The sequence below is a fragment of the Paralichthys olivaceus genome, chromosome 21 (genome assembly GCF_024713975.1).
Source record: "Paralichthys olivaceus isolate ysfri-2021 chromosome 21, ASM2471397v2, whole genome shotgun sequence".
Lineage (NCBI taxonomy): Eukaryota > Metazoa > Chordata > Actinopteri > Pleuronectiformes > Paralichthyidae > Paralichthys > Paralichthys olivaceus.
This window is the reverse complement of record NC_091113.1, coordinates 18829943-18851343: the sequence shown is the minus strand read 5'-3', so window position 1 is coordinate 18851343 and position 21401 is coordinate 18829943. Positions and strand designations below refer to the sequence as shown.

General features: G+C 40.4%; 2 protein-coding genes across 3 annotated transcripts in view; both read left to right on the top strand.

Moving 5' to 3' along the window:
- Positions 1-14223, top strand: part of llgl2 (LLGL scribble cell polarity complex component 2) — a 54014-nt gene extending 39791 nt beyond the window's left edge. Inside the window, exons 14-27 of one of the 2 annotated variants that reach the window (XM_069517011.1) lie at positions 1345-1449; positions 2578-2673; positions 2875-3071; positions 4325-4472; positions 4651-4798; positions 4888-5004; positions 5121-5287; positions 7515-7779; positions 10511-10661; positions 10740-10768; positions 10945-10992; positions 11905-11947; positions 12263-12324; positions 12419-14223. In XM_069517011.1, coding sequence (XP_069373112.1) covers positions 1345-1449; positions 2578-2673; positions 2875-3071; positions 4325-4472; positions 4651-4798; positions 4888-5004; positions 5121-5287; positions 7515-7779; positions 10511-10661; positions 10740-10768; positions 10945-10992; positions 11905-11947; positions 12263-12302 — 1554 coding nt within the window. In that variant the 3' untranslated portion in view covers positions 12303-12324; positions 12419-14223. The remainder of the gene's footprint in view (positions 1-1344; positions 1450-2577; positions 2674-2874; positions 3072-4324; positions 4473-4650; positions 4799-4887; positions 5005-5120; positions 5288-7514; positions 7780-10510; positions 10662-10739; positions 10769-10944; positions 10993-11904; positions 11948-12262; positions 12325-12418) is intronic. The other variant, XM_020083408.2, reaches the window with a different exon arrangement.
- Positions 14224-19434: 5211 nt separating this feature from the next.
- Positions 19435-21401, top strand: part of myo15b (myosin XVB) — a 93629-nt gene continuing 91662 nt past the window's right edge. Inside the window, 1 exon segment of the mRNA XM_069518091.1 lies at positions 19435-21199. Coding sequence (XP_069374192.1) covers positions 19682-21199 — 1518 coding nt within the window. The 5' untranslated portion in view covers positions 19435-19681.

Genomic DNA, 21401 nt, shown 5'->3' with positions numbered 1-21401 from the left:
TACTTTTAGGATGACAAGTGAGCTTAAGGGAGCAGCAGTGCCCTAATTGGATAATATATTACTATGAGCTTTTATAGGTATGATGGTGCCATATATGTAGTTGAGAAGGAAAATTTGAAGTTCTATTCTACATTTAACAGGAAGCCAGTGTAGCGAAGCTAATACAGGAGAAATATAAACTCTTATCCCTGTTCTGGTCAGTGAGTACTTTTCTCTCCTTGCCAAAGCGGGATATACGGGTCTGAAAAATAAACTCTTAATACCATTGAAGTGGAAATTGCTTATTGTTATTTGGAAAGTTGAAAGTGTCTCGGTTTTTGTGTTAATACATTTCTAAACAATTGTAAAACAAAGTGGAGATGTTTGGTTTATTCAATTCAATAAGGTTGTATGAGCCATTTTGTTTACATTTAGACATACATCCTTTGTGTCTGCTGTTTTCTTTTTGTGTGAGTATTAAAATAACTCTAAGGTAAATTCCTGGCTAGCACCCTAATATAAAATAAATAAATATAAAATAGTTGTACATTAATGCCTTTACAACATGCTTCAGCATTTTGGACAAGCTGCAAAGTCTTTATATTGCAGCCTGATAATAAGGGATTTTAAATAGTCATGTCTGGAGGGAACAAAGGCATGGACTAACTTTTCTTTTTGAGACAATGTGCCAGATTTTTGGAATGGTTTACATTTGTAGTTATCCTGTCATTGTTAATGTTATTCCTAATGCTCTTTTATAACACATAAAATATGCACAAATTAATATCAGCACCTGGCACCTCTAGCTGGCTACTTTTTTTCCATCGTGGGATATGTAGTATCCACTGTTCTCGGACTTCAAATAAGGATTGCAAGGAGATAGCCTCCGTTGATCATTCTATTTTTATGCCTCTGCACAGGCGACAACCTAAGACTGTCCATGCATCCGTTCGTCCCATTCTTGTGGACAGGATATCTCAAGAAGGCCTTGAAGGAATTTCTTCAAATTTGGTACAAACATTCACTGGGACTCCAGGATGAACTGATTAGATTTTGGTCAAGGTCACAGTGGCCTCACAAAGAATATTTGTTTTTCTTGAACCTGGTATCATTTTTTTGGCCTCTTAAATGTGATATCTGAAGACAACCTTGAGGGAATTCCATGCACTTTTGTTAAGTTGTCACTTGGACTGAAAGAGGGTCACAGCAAGCTTAAGAACCTGGAAAAAGATGTAGATTAAAACAGCACTGGCGGAGGCATTCAACCTCGGTGTGGTATTTCTAGATTTTATCAGTCTTTGTAACATCAACTTATAGTTCAACAATTAATTACGGCTAAATATTTTTTTATTGTTTGATTTCCAGGTTGGGTGTTTTGATCCCTACAGTGATGACCCGAGGCTTGGCATTCAGAAGATCCATCTTTGTAAATACAGTGGTTATCTGACTGTGGCTGGTACTGCTGGACAGGTGAGATGATGCTTTTAAGATCTGTCAACATTCAAGTACATCTGTTTCTTTCTAAATTAAGGAAAATGTTCTTCTGTGACAGCCTCTCATCCCCTTTCCAGCATGCAAATGTCACCCCTTTGAAAATCTACAACAGCCCTCAGCTCTGTTGCAGACTGTTTTGCCATCGCCTTTAACACTCTTGCTTCCCTGTAAACAATATATATTATGTGTACGTCCCTCTTATGCACTTCAATTGATAGTTCTGAAATTTCCTGTGGTGTTATAAACAACTCCAACATCAGGCCCAGGTTGATGTCAAAAGCATGAGAGGTTAATCACATCACCAGAACTACATGATTCTGGTGGGATACATTGTCTCTTGTCTCACTCTCAACTAGGGCTTGGCAATTAAGCAAAAATGTTTTAAAACCAACATTTATAACCTCTAAGCCTAGTCAATTTTGCTCATTACTGCTAATGTGGTTAATAATTTCCCTTATGTGTGCATTCACGAACTGTCAGGGTTCTGCAACATTCATTTTACTGCAGCGGCCCAGGTACCTTATACTGTGACATATTATCCTGTCGCATTTCTCCCTCCTTAAAGTGGCTAAACTAGTGGAATTAGCTACATGATGCTGTGTCCGAAGGTCCATGAATATATCAGAGGACATTTAGGCTTAAAACATGGTGTAAATGACCTTGGTTTGAGTCAATTATAAATGTCGGGCTTGACTAATATCTGCAAGGAAGTGAATCATTGTGTAGTTTAGAAGTGAGGGGAAGATGGAGTGGGAGATGTGTAGGTAGGTCAGTGCAGCATCAGCGGTAATGCTGGTGTTGTACTGAACTGTGGTGAAAAGGGAGCTGAGTGGCCATCAGGTTGCCACCAGGTTGCCACCTGAGCATCTTCCGTTGGAGGTTAACTGCGTATTAACATTGAAGAGGTGGACTTTGTCTCACTTTTTCTTATCATGTTTTGTGATATCATAGTTTGGGACTGTGGAATATTTGTTACTGTCCAATATTTAACATACTTTCAGATTATAAGCGTTACAACCACTCCTACTTTCAAACCAGTTTTCACAAAGGTTTTGTTCTGCTTATTTACTTGTAATCCACTTTGTCTTGGGTTTGCCTTTGCAGATCCTGGTGCTGGAACTGAATGACGAGGCAGCAGAGCAGATTGTGGAGGCTAAAGTTGTGGACCTATTGCAAGGCCAAGAGGGCTTCCGCTGGAAGGTAACTAGTGTTGTGTGTGGTAACGACAAAAACAAAAAGCATTACTTATCTGTTAGCAATTTTAACACTTATTGGTAATTTCCTGAAATCTGAAATATCTTACAGTACTGTTGCATCCCTTGTGTCATTGTTAAATATACGTTACCATCCAATTCTAGCCTCATGACGTACTGTATGATTGGTGGTTCTCTTGTTGATAAGGGTCACACTCGGCTGGATGTTCGAGAAGACCCAGTACTGTTCCCACCAGGCTTCCAGCCATTTGCCCTGGTCCAGTGCCAGCCTCCTGCTGTGGTCACAGCCCTGACCCTGCACACAGAGTGGAAGCTGGTAGCTTTTGGCACAAGCCATGGTTTTGGCCTGTTTGATTACCAACAGAAGAACAACGTCCTCATCAGGTTAGAAGACACAAAGAAATTAAAGCTGTGTTTGCACTCTTCAGAAATTCTCTGCTTTATTCAGCACCCATCTACAAACAGGTTTTGAGGCAATTGCTTTATTACTCTGCTCCACCAGCCTGTGTTACATCTAACTCCTTAGATGTTTCTGTTTTTCCCTTGTGAGCTGGTTTGGCCTCCCTTGCCTAAGTAGAATTGATAGGAAACATTCAAAATTACATTTGATATTCAAAGTCATCCTAAAGATGCATGTAGTTAAGCACAGGCACTTTAAGTTTATTACTGAGAAAGTATGATGAAAAACTTTTATGAACAGAAGCTGTAAGTAATGTCGGACTGTTTCATCTCAAAAGTAGTTAGTAGTAGTGGTAGCTGTGGTCAAAGTTCTTAGTTATACTCAGTCTGACTGAAGTGTTTATTTATAATCACAGGAATTATTTTACGTGTGCATCATTTTTCCAATATAAGACCAAGAGGGTTTTTTTTTAAATTTCTGTTCGTCTCATAGAGCAACAGATGGTTTTTCATTATTTGTCACTTTATTGTAAACTCTTTTATGACAGGATTGTGCGGAATGACGACTATTTTTCCACTGCTCTGATTGGGCAGTAGTGTAGCTTGATGGCTCTGTTATCTTGATATTAACTTTTCTTGGGAGCTCAGCTCAAGTTACCATGTTGATTTACCCTGGTAAACAGGCTTTGTAACACTTAAGCCTGAAGTTACTTTGATTACCAGATATCCTGCTTCGTAGTGCAGGCCTTGGTTTTATTTAAGGGGGAAAAAGGTAGCACAGTTCCAAATGGTTACACTTTCCAAAACAAGAAATCTTACACTGTTGTCATTCAGGATAATCTCCCGATAGACTCAATGCTCTCTTAGATTAGGGGCTTTTGTAAGTGGCTAACTGCGTGTGAAACAAGCATATTTAAGCTGTCCTGAAACAGAGGACATAGAACAAACTTACTGATTCAGAGTTTTTATTTTCTTGCTGGTGATACAGCCATTTGTATTTTCCCTCAGTACCACATTAATTGTAATATTTTCCGGTCAAGAGCATAAATGGCAGTTTCCATTTCAAAATGTAATACATGGGTGGTTTTTTTTACTTTTTGGCTGGTGCCCCTGTTTTAAAACAGCTGTGCTCACCCACAAAGTGGTTTAACTGACTCCACAGCCCCAAAGGCATGTATAACTGTTATAGATTCTGTTTTATATACTAAGTATATGCTGTCCTTTCCTCTGCTGTGTAGGTGCACCCTAAACCCTATGGACCAGCTTGCAATGGAGGGTCCTCTGTCCAGGGTGAAGAGCATAAAGAAATCCCTCAGACAGTCCTTCAGGAGAATCAGACGGAGCAGAGTATCACTAAGGAAACATCATGTCAACAATGCTGCAAAGGTAGGTCTATAGCTGTCTGTTGCACTACAATACCTTGGAACTTGAGGTGACGAAATCTGAGGCAACAGAGGGTGAGCTACTTAACATCTTCTACAATAGAGTGACGCCCGCACCCTGTTGTTATCCCATTTCTTTTATATTTTTCTGAAAAATCTATCACTCTCTTCCCTTTGAGCAGCTTCAGGATGCCAATGCTCGTCTGGAGGCTGAGCTGGCAGAAATGGAGCTGGCTCCTGTTCAGAGGAAGATAGAGGCTCGCTCCTCAGATGACTCTTTCACCGGTCTTGTGCGAATACTCTACTTTGCTGATACCTTTCTCTCAGACAGTAAGTTGTAATTTCAAAAACTAAATGTAGTCTAGAAAAATTATATTTAATTCACGATAATCTTGGTTCTTTACCTCATTTCTTCATAGGTTCACATAACACACCCTCCCTATGGGCAGGGACAAATGGCGGCTGTGTGTTTGCATACATGCTCCGCCTTCCTCCTATAGAGCACAGAGCAGATGAACCTATCACAGCACAGCCAGGTAATAAACAGTTTGAACAAACTGGAAGTTTGTGTTTTTCAGGGTGGACTGTTTTCTCATCTGTGTCCTGTTTTTGTAATGCCCTTTCCGATCTGTCATTGCATACTTGAATCCAGCTAAGGAGATCCAACTGATGCACCGGGCACCTGTTGTTAGTATAGTAGTGTTGGATGGGCATGGTGCTCCTCTCCCTGAGGCCCTAGAGGTAGCCCACGACCTGGCTCGCTCACCTGACATGCATGGATCACACCACCTCCTGGTCATATCTGAGGAACAATTTAAGGTCAGGAACACACCCCCACACCCCCACACACATTCTTTTCACACCATTAAACCTTACAGACACTTACTCACACGCAGAGAGGACATAACATTTTCGCAGAGACAGCAAACCGACAGTGATAATCACAACCCTCTTCCCACTCTAGCTGACCAAGTTTAATAGTGTGGATCATTATAGGAACCATTTGTAACTTATTGCTACATAGCAGCATTACTTTTAACAGCTCTTTACTTCAATCTGCACATCCCAAAGATTCTCAATGGGGTTAAGGTCTGGACTCTGTGGTGGCCAATCCATGTGTGAAAATGATGTCTCATACTCCCTGAACCACTATTTCACAATTTGAGCCCGATGAATCCTGGTTTTGTCATCTTGGAATATGCCTGTGCCATCAGGGAAGAAAAAATCCATTGATGGAATAACCTGGTCATTCAGTATATTCAGGTAGTCAGCTGACCTCATTCTTTGGGGACATAATGTTGCTGAACCTAGAACTGACCAACTGCAGCAACCCCAGATCATAGCACTAGCCCCACAGGCAGGCACGAGGCATGATGGGTGCATCAATTCATCTGCCTAAATCCAGGTGGTGACTTTTTTTTTTGGCCAGGCAGTGTAGTACATCCATGTAATGGTTATTGAGTTGTCAGGAAAGAGTACTAGTAGACAGTACTGTGGGTGGTTAATAGTATGTCCCATAGACCAATTCAACTGTGTTTGTTTTTCGCCAAATCATAATAACATGCACTTTATATAGTATTGGTGAGACTTTATAAATTATAGAGAATCTCAACAGTTCCAACAATGAGCAAGCACTTTGGTGATGATGGAGAGAAAAGAAGAAACCTCCAGCAGAACCAGACCCGGTTACACAACTGTTCCTGCCCTCCCTCCCTCTCTCTTTCTTCTCTCCTCTCTACACAATTTTACTCCCCTCACCCCTACCGCTCGAGGTGAATGGCTGCCTACTCTGAGTCTGGTTCTGCTACTAAGAGAGAGAGAGATACTGACTCCGCAGTCTTGGCCTTTACTAGCTAACTTGACTACTATCAAAACAAAATGTTTTAAGCCTAACATTAGAGTCTCTGTGAATGCAGATGGAAAACGATTCCATATAGGAGGAGCCAGGTAGATGAAGGCTCTTTCTCTCATTCTACTCTTGCAGACTCTCATAAGGAACCTCAATTGACCCTGTATTTTTGGAGGGAAGTGATCTATTGGGACAATAGTAATGAGCTCTTTGATACATGATTGGGCTTGATTGTTAAGAGTATGTGAGGAGCAGGATCTGTCACCTTTAAGTAAGGTTCCAGGTTTCTTTCACTCTTCTTTTAAAACATCTGTGTTATCTGGTTATGTTTTGGGCAGAAAAGACAAATGGTTTGATTAGAAGAAGAGAACTGAGGACACCATTATCTTAATGCCTGGTCCACACTGGCTGCAGTTGCGCAGCAGAACACCTGAGGAACAATTTGCTTTTCATTTCCGTGCATGTTAACAGATTAGATCAACCACCACGGCTGTGGTTCATCATATCTCGCATATTTTTTTCCATGTTCCGCATGCGGTTCACAGCAGAATAGAAGTATATGAATAGATAGTGAAAATGATCTTTCACTTTACAGTTTCAGTGTTTATCTATAGAATATTTCATTAACAAAAATACTTTCTGTAGCCTACTCATTTCAAAATAAAAGCACCAACCCTTCTCTTGAGGTTTTTATTGTAAAATATTTGTAAGAGGATGAAACCTCTTACAAATATTTTGGATGATAAGAGAAGATGCACAGCTTCATACTGTAAAGTACTGGTATATATTTGATTACCTATGACTAATTTTATACAGGGAAGTACAGCAATTATACCAGAAACTTCAGAAAGGCTGTAGTTATATTAAAAGACACACACACTCACATTTATGGTCTTTTTTTAATGCAAACCCAATATAAAAAATATAGCACTGGCAGAACCACAGCTAAACTGCAGCCAGTGTGAACAACTGACAACCACGACATGCAGCAGAACCGTGGCGCAACTATTCAGCTGTGCAGTCACAGTCTGTGTGGCCCAGGCATAAGACAATGTTGCCCTAAGTTCTCTCCCAAGACAGAATTGTATTAAGTTCTCTCCCTCATTTATTTACCCTGTCCCTTTGTTAAGAAGTCTGATACTGCTTGATTGTCTCACACTGGAAGTTATTCAGCTGACTCTGTGCCTTTGTTATCAGGTCTTCACCCTCCCTAAGGTGAGTGCTAAAATGAAGCTGAAGCTGACAGCCACGGATGGTTCCAGAGTACGGAGGGCAGGCATTGCCTGGTTCGGCAGTAGTCGAACAGAGGACTATGGTGAGAGTGGCCTTGTGGTTCTGACCAATCAGGGAGACATACATGTGGTGTCACTGCCTGCAGTCAAGTTGCAGGTTCAGTACCCCTGTATCCGTCGAGAGGACGTCAGCGGCATCGCTTCCTGTGTCTTTACCAAGCATGGCCAGGGTAAAAACATGCCTACTCACATATTTGTACTCTCTATAATATAACACATTTCTTTGTCCACAGCCTTCATCATTGCAACTTCAAGCCTAATTTTGGGCTGATTTAACCCTAATACGTCCCCCCTAAGAATCGAAGGAGAAATCTTCTCTGTAACCTAGGTCGGTATCAAAGTTCGGCCCCGATTATCTAGTAGTGTGAGGAGTAACAGAGACATTCTTAAAAACATTCTTAAAAAAATATATACTCACCACTATGCTGATGGAGGGGTGGGTGAAGTGTTTCAGTCCACAAAACACTTTTGGAGAGTCAGGGGTAAACAGCGTTGCAGCCAAATCCAAAACACTTCAAGTAAATGCTGACCACTTCTTCAAGCGTAAAAAAAAATGCAGAAGAAAAATGCATCCATACTGCTCCTGTGGTATCATCTAATTGTCTGCAAGCCTCGACATTCAAATTCAACTCGAAACGGAGTCATTTACACCATGTTTTTAGCCTAAATGTCCACTGTTTTCGTCATGCACTGGATTTCGGAGTCTCCACATTTTCTCTGGAGGAGGTGTATGTGTAAACGAAAATGTCAGAGTGAGAGACTTTCTTTTAGAGGTCAGTGTGGGAAACACCAGGGAGTCATCTGTTGGATTCTCAGCCAGCGAGTGAGGAGATTGATTTTGCTTCTCACATGCAACAGACACACAAAAAAAGAAGTTTGCGGTGAGCCGACGCCTGTGTCGATGTGTTAGTGATAAATTCACGTTATCCCTGCAGCAAAATGAATATGTTACTTCCTGCCTCTGCACCAACCATCACATGAATAATGCAGAGGATTTTGTAACAAAATTGATTCCATAAGTCGCCTGTTTCACTTGAGGGAAAAACATGAATTTAAGTGTTGAAGACCTGGTATATGGGCAGAAAAAGTCTATTTATGTTTTCTTATAGAAACATTTAACCTGGTAGGGTAATTGGTCTAAAAGGAGCTGCTTGTGCTCCAGTGTCAGTCTTGGTCTCAGTCGAATACTTAATTGTTTGAAAACTGTTGAGTTATTGAGTTAATTGAATTTTTCATTTTTTTTTCACTTTTTGGTGATTATGTGAATAATTTCGTCTGTTTGGGCCTTGGGAGACCAGTTAATAAACACACCATTCTTTTTTATTCCCAAATTTGCCAATGTTTTTCTCATTTTGAGGAGGTTGAAAGAGAACCCACCAACATCAATAATTTGTAATGCTTTTTAGAGAATAAAATTGGTTAGATTGCAACAGTTGCCTAGGTAATATTGGACAGAAAGCGTTGGTTCTTGTAATCAACATGTCGTATGCTGGAGAAACACCTCAGCAAATATGATAAAGGCTCAGTGGTTCCACCTGGCAACTTACGTAGCTTAAAGGCTTTGCTGCTAATGTCCTGTAGAGTCCACTCCTTAGCAGATTGAAACTGTCTTGACACATTGAAGGGATAGACAGTGATGGTCATAATGCATTTGCTCATCAGTGTATATTTGGTATAAATGATCAGTTGAAAAGGTAACCTTTTGGCTTATCTATTGATGCCTGAAGAATTAGTTAGATAAGCAGCTGTTATAGTCGAGGTTGCGCCTATTTTCTCTGTGTTCCGCGCACGGTTCACAGCAAAATAGGCGGTGAAAATTATCTTTCACCAGTTTTCATGTCTAACTGTCCAATATGTGGCAAACATAAATGTTTGCAACACTTCCTGTACCTGTTTCAAACTAAAAGCACTCTTGTGGCGAATTTGTTTTCACTAGGTTTTGGTATTTATTTCAAGACCAGAAGATGTGCAGCTCATAGAGTGCTGGCATTTGTTGAGTTTATAGCTGTACGGGGTGGCTGTGGCTGAGGGGATAGAGCGGTCGTCCTCCAACCAGAAGGTCGGAAGCTCGATCCCCAGTCTTCCCATCTGCATGTCAAAGTGTCCTTGGGCAAGATACTGAACCCCAAAACTGCCCAATAGAACATCAAAAAAAGTGCTAGCTATAGAAGCACTGTATGAATGTGTGTGTGAATGGGTAAATGGAAAACTGTAGTGTAAAGTGCTTTGAGTGGTCTTCAAGACTAGAAAAGCGCTATATAAATACAACCATTTACAACCATTTACTTTTATTCAAGGAAATACAGCATTCATTCCAGAAACCTAACATAGCAGCTTCACATGATGCCTATGTGAACTACAAATGACCGTGAGACACAGCAGATCTGCGCCACAGCCGTCACACGCTGTTCATGTAGGCAGTGTGGCCAAGGCATAAGACAACATACTGGAAACATATCTATTTTCTCAGTTCCTCAGACTGATTTTTAGCCATTGGAGGTCAATATTAATATGTTGAAAGGCTGATGGATCTCACTGGTGAACTGAAATGTGTCAGATACATCTCTGTTAAACTGTGATGAGGGTCTTGTCATTACTACTGCACATCTGCTTTTTCTGGCACTACATACTGCAGAGAGGGAAATAAATGTGTTGTCTACCTGTTGCGAACTTGTCTCAACAACCATGATACAGAAGTTTGTCATTATATTTTTACATTCAAATTCATATACATGTATCACATTTGTGATAGTGATCTGTAAATGTGTTTATTTAAAAAGAACTGCTGGTTCTGCATTCCAAAAAATACTTTACATTAGAATGTCAGTATTCTCTATAGAAAAATGTTGATTCTGTTTTGATTGCACTTCTCAAAAACATCCGACTGTTGTGTTCCTTCAGGCTTCTATCTGATCTCTCCATCTGAGTTTGAACGGTTCTCGCTGTCCACCCGCTACCAGGTGGAGCCTCGCTGTCTTGTAGAGGTTCCTCTTTATTCAGGCACCACCAGGCAACAAAGGCCACCGCCTGATGAGGTTTCATCTAATCATCGGTATAAACCCTCTGAGTTTGTTTTATTGTGGAAATCCTTTCTTGCATTTATGAGTTTTCGTCTTCTCTTTCCTTCTAGAAATGCCAGACAAGACTCTGAGGATGCAGGTAAAATGTTATTCAGAGGCCTGAAAATAGCATCGTACTTTAACATGCATGTGCCACCACTACATGTTCGGATATTAGAATATATGCTTATGTACTGTCCATCTGTTTTTACACACACAAACATCTTGTTTGTGGCTGCATTAATATGTCCTTTGCCTGCTGCTTGTGTGTTCCAGAAAGTGCTGCTAGACGTGTTATGGAGCATGCTTTGCTGAATGACGAGAGTGAGTACTCAAGAGATAGAGACAGAGAACATATTTAATCTATGAAATAGAAATACACAGCAGGCCCATCTGTTACTTTAAATCTGCTTTCAGACATGCTCTGAACTCTGAGACTCTCTGCACTTTCTCCGGAGGAGGTGTATGTGTACGCAAATGTCCAAGTGAGAGCCCCCCGGATTGTCTGCAGATTTTCTGCCTCTGACCCCCTAGTATAAAGTCCACAGAAAGTCAGGAGATTCGGACCTGAGAATACATACCCTGTTGGATTCACTGTTAGCGAGTCTGGGGGGTGATGGCGCTTCTAACATGCAATAGACGCAAAAATTAAAAAAAGAATATATACAAATATCTTCTGGTGAAAAAGCCGGTGAAGATGTCTGGAGGGTTTGTGGCGATAAGACACACAGTCTGTGTGGTGTCAAGAAAATCATGTGATCCCTTCAGTGGAATTGATACATTACTTCCTGCCTCTGCCTGCTGTGCCCAGCCGCACCACCTCTCGCCATAATGCGGAGGATTTGTTGCTGTTGTGAACGCGTCTTTGCAGAGAACCACCCACTGCGTTGTACATGTATAAACAGCAAACTGCGGACCCAATTTTTATCTGCAGGTCATGTCTGAATTGGCTTATTTGATCCCTTTAGCCTGGCTTCGATTGTAATTGCAGTGCTGCCTCTCTTAACAGGTATGTCGGCTTGCTGCTCCCATTGACATAAGACAAACCCACAACAGCAATTCAGGATTGCTAAGTGTCACACAGCTGTGTTTACTAATCATCATCCCATTGCATGATTTGTACAGCTTCCTTCAAGACCTGTTAGCTGTATCTTAATGTGACTGAACTGTGACATTACTACAAGTATGAGTGTTAAGAGCACTGGTTATTTAGAATAATGTTGTGGTTTCTCACAGAAGTACTTCAGGAGATCCAGAGGTCACTGGAAGGAGACCAGACGTAAGTTTGTCCATTACTACCATACCTTAATTATCTGATATTATGTTGTTGTTAGTGTTGGCTTTATGGCTTGTTCCCAAGTGGCTTAAACAAACCAGTCAGTTGGTATATCAAATTAAGAAATTAAGATGTGAATTTTGACATTAACAGTATTCACAAATCAGAAAATTGGAAATACTACACCAACATAACATGTATATAACATGCATAGTTCACAAAAACTGTTTTGGTCAAATTCAAAAGATAAACACTTGTGTGTTGTCTTAATAAACAAAAAAGTATTAGTTGAATGGATGCTATTTTTGTTTACCTCAGGTCATTTCTGGAGAATCATATTAAGAGTGCTGTAGCTTGAGGGATGCTACTTGTCAGTGAAGGTGAGAGGCAGCATATATGACTAACTTCTGTGTCACTGACAGTTTTGCAACCAACAAACAGTAATGTCTGTGTTTTTCTTTTGTGCCTCCTCAGAGTAAACTGACTTGCTGATTACGAAGCGTACTGCAGTCCTGTAGCCATAACCACTACTGTCCCCTGAACCCTCTACCCAGTGACTGACTACCTGCTGAATCTTAGCTGACCTCAGCCCCTCATAGAGAGACACTAAAGAGCTCTTAGCAGTCGTGTGCTCTAAAGACCACAAAGCTGTTCGAAGACGAACAGACAGTGTAGACAGAAACAAAGGAAGAGACACCACCTGTGCCTAAAGACCACATATTGCAGCATGGTCACAACTGTTTCACCTAAAGCTCAATGACATAGCCTACATTTCTGATATGTGACCTGTGCCAATAATCATCAATGGCCCCTTCAATCTAGCATCTCACATCTGACATATACACCACTTTTCAAAGCTGTTTGAATTAAAGTGATCATCCCCACATCATTTTGAAAAGCCTAATCACCAGTCTTTTCATGTGAACTGAGCTTGTGGAAATGGTTTGTCCACTCTGTGCATCTCACTAGCCTTCATCCCCCCACATGGATATACAGCTGAAGAATTAATAATGATAATCAATAGGATAAAAAACATTTTGTTGCAGATTTTGTTGTGCTATTTTGTTTATTTTAAGTTTTGCATTATTTAGAATGTAGGAAAATGAAAAACTATGTGAGTCAAAGTTATGATATATTGGATCAAAAACAAGATACTCTTTACTACTCTACTTTTGAGACACCAAGTTAAATTGACTTTTTTGACCAATGAACTACTTTAATGCCGAAATCTGCTAGTAAATTAAGCTGGTAACTTAAGCTTTCAAGATGCTAAGTTAAAATAGACTTTATTGAAGTACAAATAATAAGTATAATGAGTAATTTTTTTGTAAAAATTAAGTTGATATTTGTTCTCAGTTTTGACATAGTGTTGTACTTAATCATCTTTATTACTCAAAAGGTATATTTTTACTTTTCATGTGTATGACTTTGTATAACATGATTTGGCATTTTAATTTTTTTGTCCTACTTGGCATTTCTTTCTTTCCTCTTGCCTCATGATTTGTTTTCAGATCTCATACTTGACTCAGACCTGTACCGAGTGTTTTGTAGTTGTGAAATCAAAATTGTGGTTTAGTAATTTTTTCGTCATCGTAAATAAACTTCCACAAAGTGAGCATTTTATTTTTGACAGTGCTTACATTTTCATCGTTTTTTCCTAAATTTGCTTTTATACTTTTTACACACTCTTATGGGAGGATGTTTTTAATGATGCCCCAGACAAGATAAATAACATACAAAAGTAGTTTTTGTACGTTCAACCACACTGTTACTTTGTATTTTTAATTCCTCATTTACTTAATTATTGAGACCATTATATATTGCACCACTGATTATTGTTAACACACCCCTCTCCCCACTCATCCACTTTTTTTTCACAATATAACAAATGGCCAAAGGTACTTTGCCACTACTGCGGAGCTGTAACTGCTGTACTTTTTTTTGGGGGGGGGGGGGCGGGTTGGATTTTAATTATTTTTATACAAAACCATTTTTTGTCACAAATGAATTATCTAATTCAGGAATGTAATTGTAAGCTATTGTAGTGGTTTAAAAAAAAAATAAATACAGTATATATGTGCAGTGTGCATCTTTGCGCCTGAGGTAACTGGTTTTGTTTTTTAGATACAAGGAAATATTTTGCTGCAATGTTTCAGAATGCTGATAATTTTTGCAATGATCAAGAATATATTTTTGTAGTGAACTGATTGAGAATCAACTTTTATGTGTAACTTCCACTACATTTTAATGTTAATAATTATAATGTTATTTTCAAATAACGAATGTGTCTGTTTTTTGATTTTCACAGTACACTCACATTTTCACTTAGTATCTGACATTTTTTTCCATATCATTCATCTCTGCATTGCTATGAGTCCAAGACAGTGTATGAATGCACTTTCAAAATTTCATTTTGCTCCACTGAAATAAGCCCAACTATAATCTTGATCTGTGTCAACTGCAGAAGCAAGGCCACCTCTGGTGAAGCAAACAAAGGAGAAATTAGTCGGTACAGATGCACATCCAAGAGTTTTTGAACATTATTATTACGGAGTTAAACGACTCATTGCCTACTTATTTCCCCAAGCCACAGCATTGGCTTCACAGCAACCTGAGCTCTCCAAGGACCTGGCTGAGGCTGGGGCAGCTAATAATGGCAGCTCTCTTGGAGGGTTAGGGTTAGTTCAAGAGCATATGCATGATATCAAATGAGCTAATCAAATGCCACCAGAGAATGTACAAAATTATAGGAAACTGAATGGAAAGAAACCCTCATAACTCATAGAGGTATGGTCAGTAGTTTATATGTGGGTAGGTACACTTCATATCTAAACAAATGTCATTGTAGGCTTAATCCACAATCATTTGCTGATAAACACTGTTGTGGAATTTTTGTATATCCTCACCCATTACTGTATATGCCACTATGTACTATATTATGTATATAATGTATATTACATTATATCTGTACACCACTAAGAGAAGAGTGCCTGACTAATTCCACAGATACTCCCTTCTCTCTCTAAGCAGCACACAAGGTCAGGTTGTAGATAAAGGACCAACTATCAGTGCATTGTAGTGTCTATGCTACAGACTTTCATATCTAACTCTGATGCGCCAGACAGAGAGGCACCAACTTCAACTCTTTTGCGTATAACACCAGTATCCAATTCACACAGGTGCAATATTGATCATAGTCCCTTTGTGGCCCAAGAAAACACAGATACTTCCTCCCACCAGGGCCTGTGTTGTGCTGCCACCCACATGAGTACTGGTCTGATATCGACATCCTCCTGATTCTTTCTCCACTCTGCCCTATCCACAGCCACTAGTCCCCCTCGTGATGAAGGCAGCTTTGGGTCTGGCCTCAGGGCGAGGAGGACCTGCCAATATATGTTTCGCAGATCCAGGGATGAAAACCAGGAAGACCCTGCCATTGAATTAAGGGCCTTTCAATGCGTGGGAGTGGGTATGGGTCCTTTTTGGTCATTTTGTTCAGGGGCCTAAAGTCCACACACAACCGAAAGTCATCCTTCCGCTTTTTAAGAACTATGACCACTGGGAGCCCCAGGAGCTGGGTGAGGGCACAATGAGTCCAGGCATCATGGTCTCATCCTATTGAGTTGTGCATCTCGAGTTTCTATGCTATGCTCGATGAGATCTGTCCAGTCAATATTGTTCTCTGACAATGACAAACAGTCTTTGAACTCCAGCAGGAGCTGCAGCAACAGACTGAAGTTTCAATATGGTGGGGAAAATGGTTGTCTTAATCTCACTCTCATCACAGGTTTCACAAGAGCTTGCGTCCACCAGTGCAAAACACTGTTCCTTCGATAGTCATTGGGACATATCAGCAGTCTCCAATCCAACTGTGGCCCAGCATGAGTTGTCGTTCCAGCTGGCCGTCAACCTCATCTGCTGGTTGTAACATCCCCACTTGATTAATATTCCTTGATGTCTCCTCGTTAGGAGGGGGTCGGACACAGAAGCAGGGCTCCACATCATCCCGATTAGGCTGACCCTGATTAGCTGGGTTGTGAGGGATGCTCCTCTCACACACAGAGGGTCATACATGCTGCCCAGCAGATAGTCCGAGGCCGTCTCCTGCCATTTGAAGAAATACACAGCTCCCGTGGCCTCAAGAACACTGCCAGGATCCTTCAGGACCCTTCACACATTGACTGTTGAGGGCAGACGCTTCAGATCCATAAAGCAAGGACAAACGGACTAAGGAATATTTTTTACCCATCAGCCGTTAAATTACTCAATGCTGCTAGATAACCTACCATGTGCAATAAATCATCACCATGTGAAATACAATCCCACGTGCAATACATCATAAGCAATATTTTTGATAAATGTATGAATGGACGACTGTATGATTGCTATTAGTTAAGGTTTTTCTCATTCCTTTCTCTATAGCATAGTGTATTTTTAGTTTTTACTTCTTTTTTTTTTCATACAGACCTTTTATCTATTTATTTTCACTGTTAAGACTGCGCCTTAATTATGTTGTACAATGCTACATTGTTACAATGACAATAAAGATTTCTGATTCTGTGACGCGATTTTTCTGTTTGAGCTCACCCTCGTAGGCTAACAGGCTAATCTATTATCGATGGCTTCTCTCCCTCCCTCTTGCTCCACTGCTGTCTCCTGCTCCAAGTGTCTGATGTTCACTTACTCCTCTACCTCCCTTAACAGTAGTGGTACATGTGACAAAAGTAGTGTATTGGTAGCGATAGAAGCTCGGCTCAGCAACTTAGAAGCTCAGCTCCACAGCTTAGAACCTTTGTTAGCTGTAGTTAGCCAGCCACCACTAGCCACCGCTGAGCCACCTAGCTTAGCCCTGCTAGCAGTCCCTCGACTTGTCCTGAGCAGCCGGGAGCCCAGGGTGGCTGGGTGACTGTCCAGAGGGGGCATAGTGCTACCTCAGAGCTCATGATTGAGGACACACCAGTTCATGTTTCAAACAGATTTTCTCCACTTTACGATGCACCTGTTGAGAAGCAAACTCTGTTCATTGGCGACTCGGTTTTGAGAAATGTGACATTAGCGACACCAGCGGCCATAGTCATTTGTATGCTGATGGTATATCCTGATGGCTGCAGTGGATCATGAAGATGGATTATAATGGTGTATCCTAATCGTGGTGGCTGCTGATCGTGGACTAATTACGACAAGACTGCTTGATATACAATATGTCTGCTCAGATACTTACTAACCATAATTCCCCACTTCATTTACATATATAAAAATGTTTATTTTTTACATGTTATTTTATTCATTGTTGATGAATAAAACAGATACCACATAGCAGGATTTAATGTTAAACCTACAATAACATAAAATGTATTATTATACTTTTATTTTTGGTTTGTAATAATTTGAAATTAAAGCTTTTTTGCTAAGTTAAATATTTTAATACCAATAAATCACACAATATCTCTTTCAGAAAATAAGTAATCTAATAGAATGCTGAGATAAAGGAGAGGTGGACATTTATATATATATATACATAAATACATTTTAGATTTAGATTTGAAAATTAACCTAAAGATAACAAAAGTAAATTGACCAAAATTGACTATCACTGCTAAATCACACTGGACTTCCTGCACATACATCAATGACAAGACCACACAAATCTCTAACCACTGTCAGTCTGTGCAGTAAATGTAACCCAATATAGTTTGGAATTTAAATAATTTGGAAAGAGAAAACAACATTTCCGCGCACTTAAAATATGCCAAATAATGTCTCTAAAACCTCCTTAATTATTTTAAAAGTCAAATCTCTTATACAATAGTCTGTTTCCTGGAATAGGAGATTACATACTTCTCTGAAAAAAGGTTCTAATCAAAACTGTTACTTGCTTACATTCCCTAAAAGTACTTATTTATTGTGGTAAACTACTTTTTAATATTCAATTTTGCTGATAATATACAGTCTAATTCTGTGAATGTCCTACCCCTTTAAAGTACATCACAAAAGTATTCATTACTGTAGTACTTCTTCTACTAGTATTTGCTGCTAACTTTTGTGCTTCTTTTACATAGCTCCACAAACTGCGATTGCAGTAAAAATTGGTCAATTGGAAAGAATGGAATTGATGTAAAGGTCAAATAGATTAATATTCAAGTACAAAAGGACAGACATTCACTCTTAGATTAAAAACAAGTCATTAAACCTCTCTCTCTCTCCTCCATCAGCACCTATTGTTGATCACTTGAAGCAGGACCTCTCACCTTTCCTCCCAAGCATTCACCAGCTGGTCATATGAACAATGGAGCAGTATGGCCTGCCAGATAAAGCTGCATTATTTAAATGGAACTTTGTGAATGTGTGTGTGTGCATTGGTGCATGTCAGCTCACCTTTGACAAGGGGGCACTGTGCATATGCACAAACCACACTGTGTAACTGCCCCCCTGTTTGTTTGTTAATATCAGTAAAACCAGCACTTGAGGACAAGCCGGAGCACTCTGCGGCCCCCAGCCATGCCTGTGTTCACCTGAGAAGCCTGGTAATGCATATTAAGTTGAACCGAGCTCTCACTACTGTCCCCCCAAGGTGCATGGGCTACCCAGCTACATTTAGGAAGATTTAAAGATAGCCTTTCATTGTCATTTGGATTTAGTCTGACTATAAAGGCTGTTTGTGGTTGCAATGGGAATAGCCAACAGCAGTAGGGAAAAGCCATTTTGAATGAATTTCTTCCTGGTTTGTTTCAATATTCAAAATTCAAGTTCATCTTCATCGAGATTCAGTGCAGCTGTCAAACTCAGGGACTTAAAGTGTGAATCCCATACTAAATGCTGATAGATTGGGCAAGGGACCAGTTTTCAGTGAGCTTTACAAATGTGATTTTCAAAGTATCCTGTAGAGAAAGGTCTGTTTGTGTGTTGTTGTCAGATGTTTTCTGATATTTCGAAACAGAAGTTTGCAATGTCTTTTTCTATTTTCTTTATTGTCATGGAAAATGACAAAATAAATACAACTTATCTTATTTTTTTATTCTGTAGGCATCTTAAACTTGAGAATGAATGTCCATGTCACCAGTCAACTATCAAGGTAGGAAAAATGTTATGTCACAGAGGGCAGAGGAATCCAAAAAAGGAAATCAACAGAAAAATGTGAGACAAAATGTTTAAGAGGTATCTAAGCTAAGCTGAAGCACTTAATGTGAAACAAAAGGGAAGGCAGGTGAAGGTGAAGCATAACAAAAGAATTGAAGCAAATGGTATATTACAACCTCAACATAAAAAAGATGGTAAAATGGTGGCTAGCAAGACTACCAAACCTGTTCACCGTTAGCACTCACTACAAAACCAGGGGTAACAATAACAAGCTACCCAAGACTGAAAGCAAGAGAAGTGAACTGTCAAAGTGAGCATTGCAGAAGGCTCAGTGGATGCTACTGAGCAGGAAACTTAAATGAGGAGGAGGGGGAATGGTGCTGTGACGCAGAGCCACCTGAGACAGGGGGTAAGAGGAGTGGTGAGGAGACAGAGGCATCGGGCACTCAAAGATATAGAGAACAGACAGCAAATGAGGAACCAGACCGTCTTTCAGAAGAAGCAAGAATTGTGGAACCAGTGGGCGAGGAAAAGGTAAATGAAGTTGAACTATTTGAGGACTTAATCAGTGATGGGGCTAAAGACAAGGAGATAACCCTGGACTTATATTACAAGCCAACAGAAGATGCGGACTGACTTCCAATCCCTCCAGTTTAGAGGATGGTTAAAAAAACAAAGATGGAAAAGCAGGCAGAGAGGGCAGAAAAACAGAAGGTTAAAGTAGAAAAGAAAAGGTTAAAAAAGGAAGCAAATCACAAAGCCAGTAAACCAAAGAAGAGGACACAGAAAGAGGACAAACCCAGTTCTGGAAGAGACGATATAAAATCAGTAAAAGGCATTTCTCTCAACAAGGTTGACACGGAAAAGAGCAGGACATTGGTCGCAAAGACAATAAAAAATGCTGACTTAGAAAATGAAGAGGAGGAGACTGAGCTATCGTTGACTATTAAAGACGAAATAATGCTGCTTGAAGGCAAAGGTAAAGATCTGAGAGCCATTCTGGAGCTCGAAGAACAGCAGGATGCCCAAAGTTCTGTGAAAGGGCAGCAACAGAGGCTGCTTTTTCACAAGGTCAAGATGAAATCTGTCCAAGACAAAGCAAATAACATCTTAGCAAATCCAAATGTGGAAACATCAGCGGGTGAGTCCTTTGATGAGGGGTCCAGTAAACCGAAGGATGGTTTAATAGCAGGATTAAATGTTGTGGCATCTCCTCATCCAGTGTCTGGTTGGATTCAGAAGAAGCTTAACTTTAAGAAGAAGCTTTCTGTTTGGACTAAAGCCATTGGGGTATCTCACTGGCTGTCCCTTCAGGCTATGAAACAAAAACAAAGCACCAGAAAATCTAAAGGAAATGTTCTCCAATACGGAATGGCCATGAGAGTTGCTAGTCACACCAGGCTGGTCAGAAGGAAAAACATGGGCTCTCCTCAGGATACAATGGTTACAGAGAAAGCTGGCCTCCAGAGAAAGGAAGAGGAGGGATGGGAAGAAGTATCCCCAGCTGAGGTAGAAGCCAAATATGCTGTAGTACTCCCCAGGATGAACATAGTGGGCAAGAAAAAGACCGTCATAGCACCCCTTAGAACTTCTGGATCTCCCACTTCATCATGTACCCCTGAGTCACCAGGAAAGCCCACTACCTTAGAGTGCAAACCCAACAAAATAGGTGCCAGGCTTGTACTCCCTATCAAGCCAGATCTCACCTGGCTTAAGTCCACCCAGAAGCCATTTTCAGCACTAACATTAGACAGGAATGTGGCAGAGAAGGTCCCTGGGTCCAGTGGTTCAATGAAAGGATCATCCAACCCAGAGCATAAAGGCAGGAGGGCTGCCTTAGACAATAAGGATGGAGTCACTGTGCAACAGGCTGCCATAGAGAAACTGGACCTGTTCCAGATCAACTTAACCAAGATGTCATTGTCAGGGGGAACTATAGGTGATGGATTGACATGGGACAATGACCCAGAGAGAGAGGATGCAGATGCAATACCCAGGTCAACCACTCAGTTGTTATCAAATGGGGAGGCAAATGCAATGATCTCAGGTGACTGCTCCTTGTATGAAGAAGAGATAAACAGGGAAGTAGCCCAGCTGATGGATGTGGGTGGTATACATACTATCACCCAACCAGAGGTGTACTGGGCTGAGAACCTGCAGATGAGTGGGGCCCCTCAGGTATGTAGTGTATTTTTGGTGTTAAAATAAATGAAATGAAAATAAACAATGAAAATTGGGACAAGGGTAGGACTTATTCTGCCCACAATGGCAGGCCCCCTTGGAATTTAGAGTTGCGTTGTCAGCACACAGGTATCTTATGTAAAACGTCCCATTGGCTCCCCTAGCTACAAACAGCCAAAGTGTGTGTTTTTGTATACAC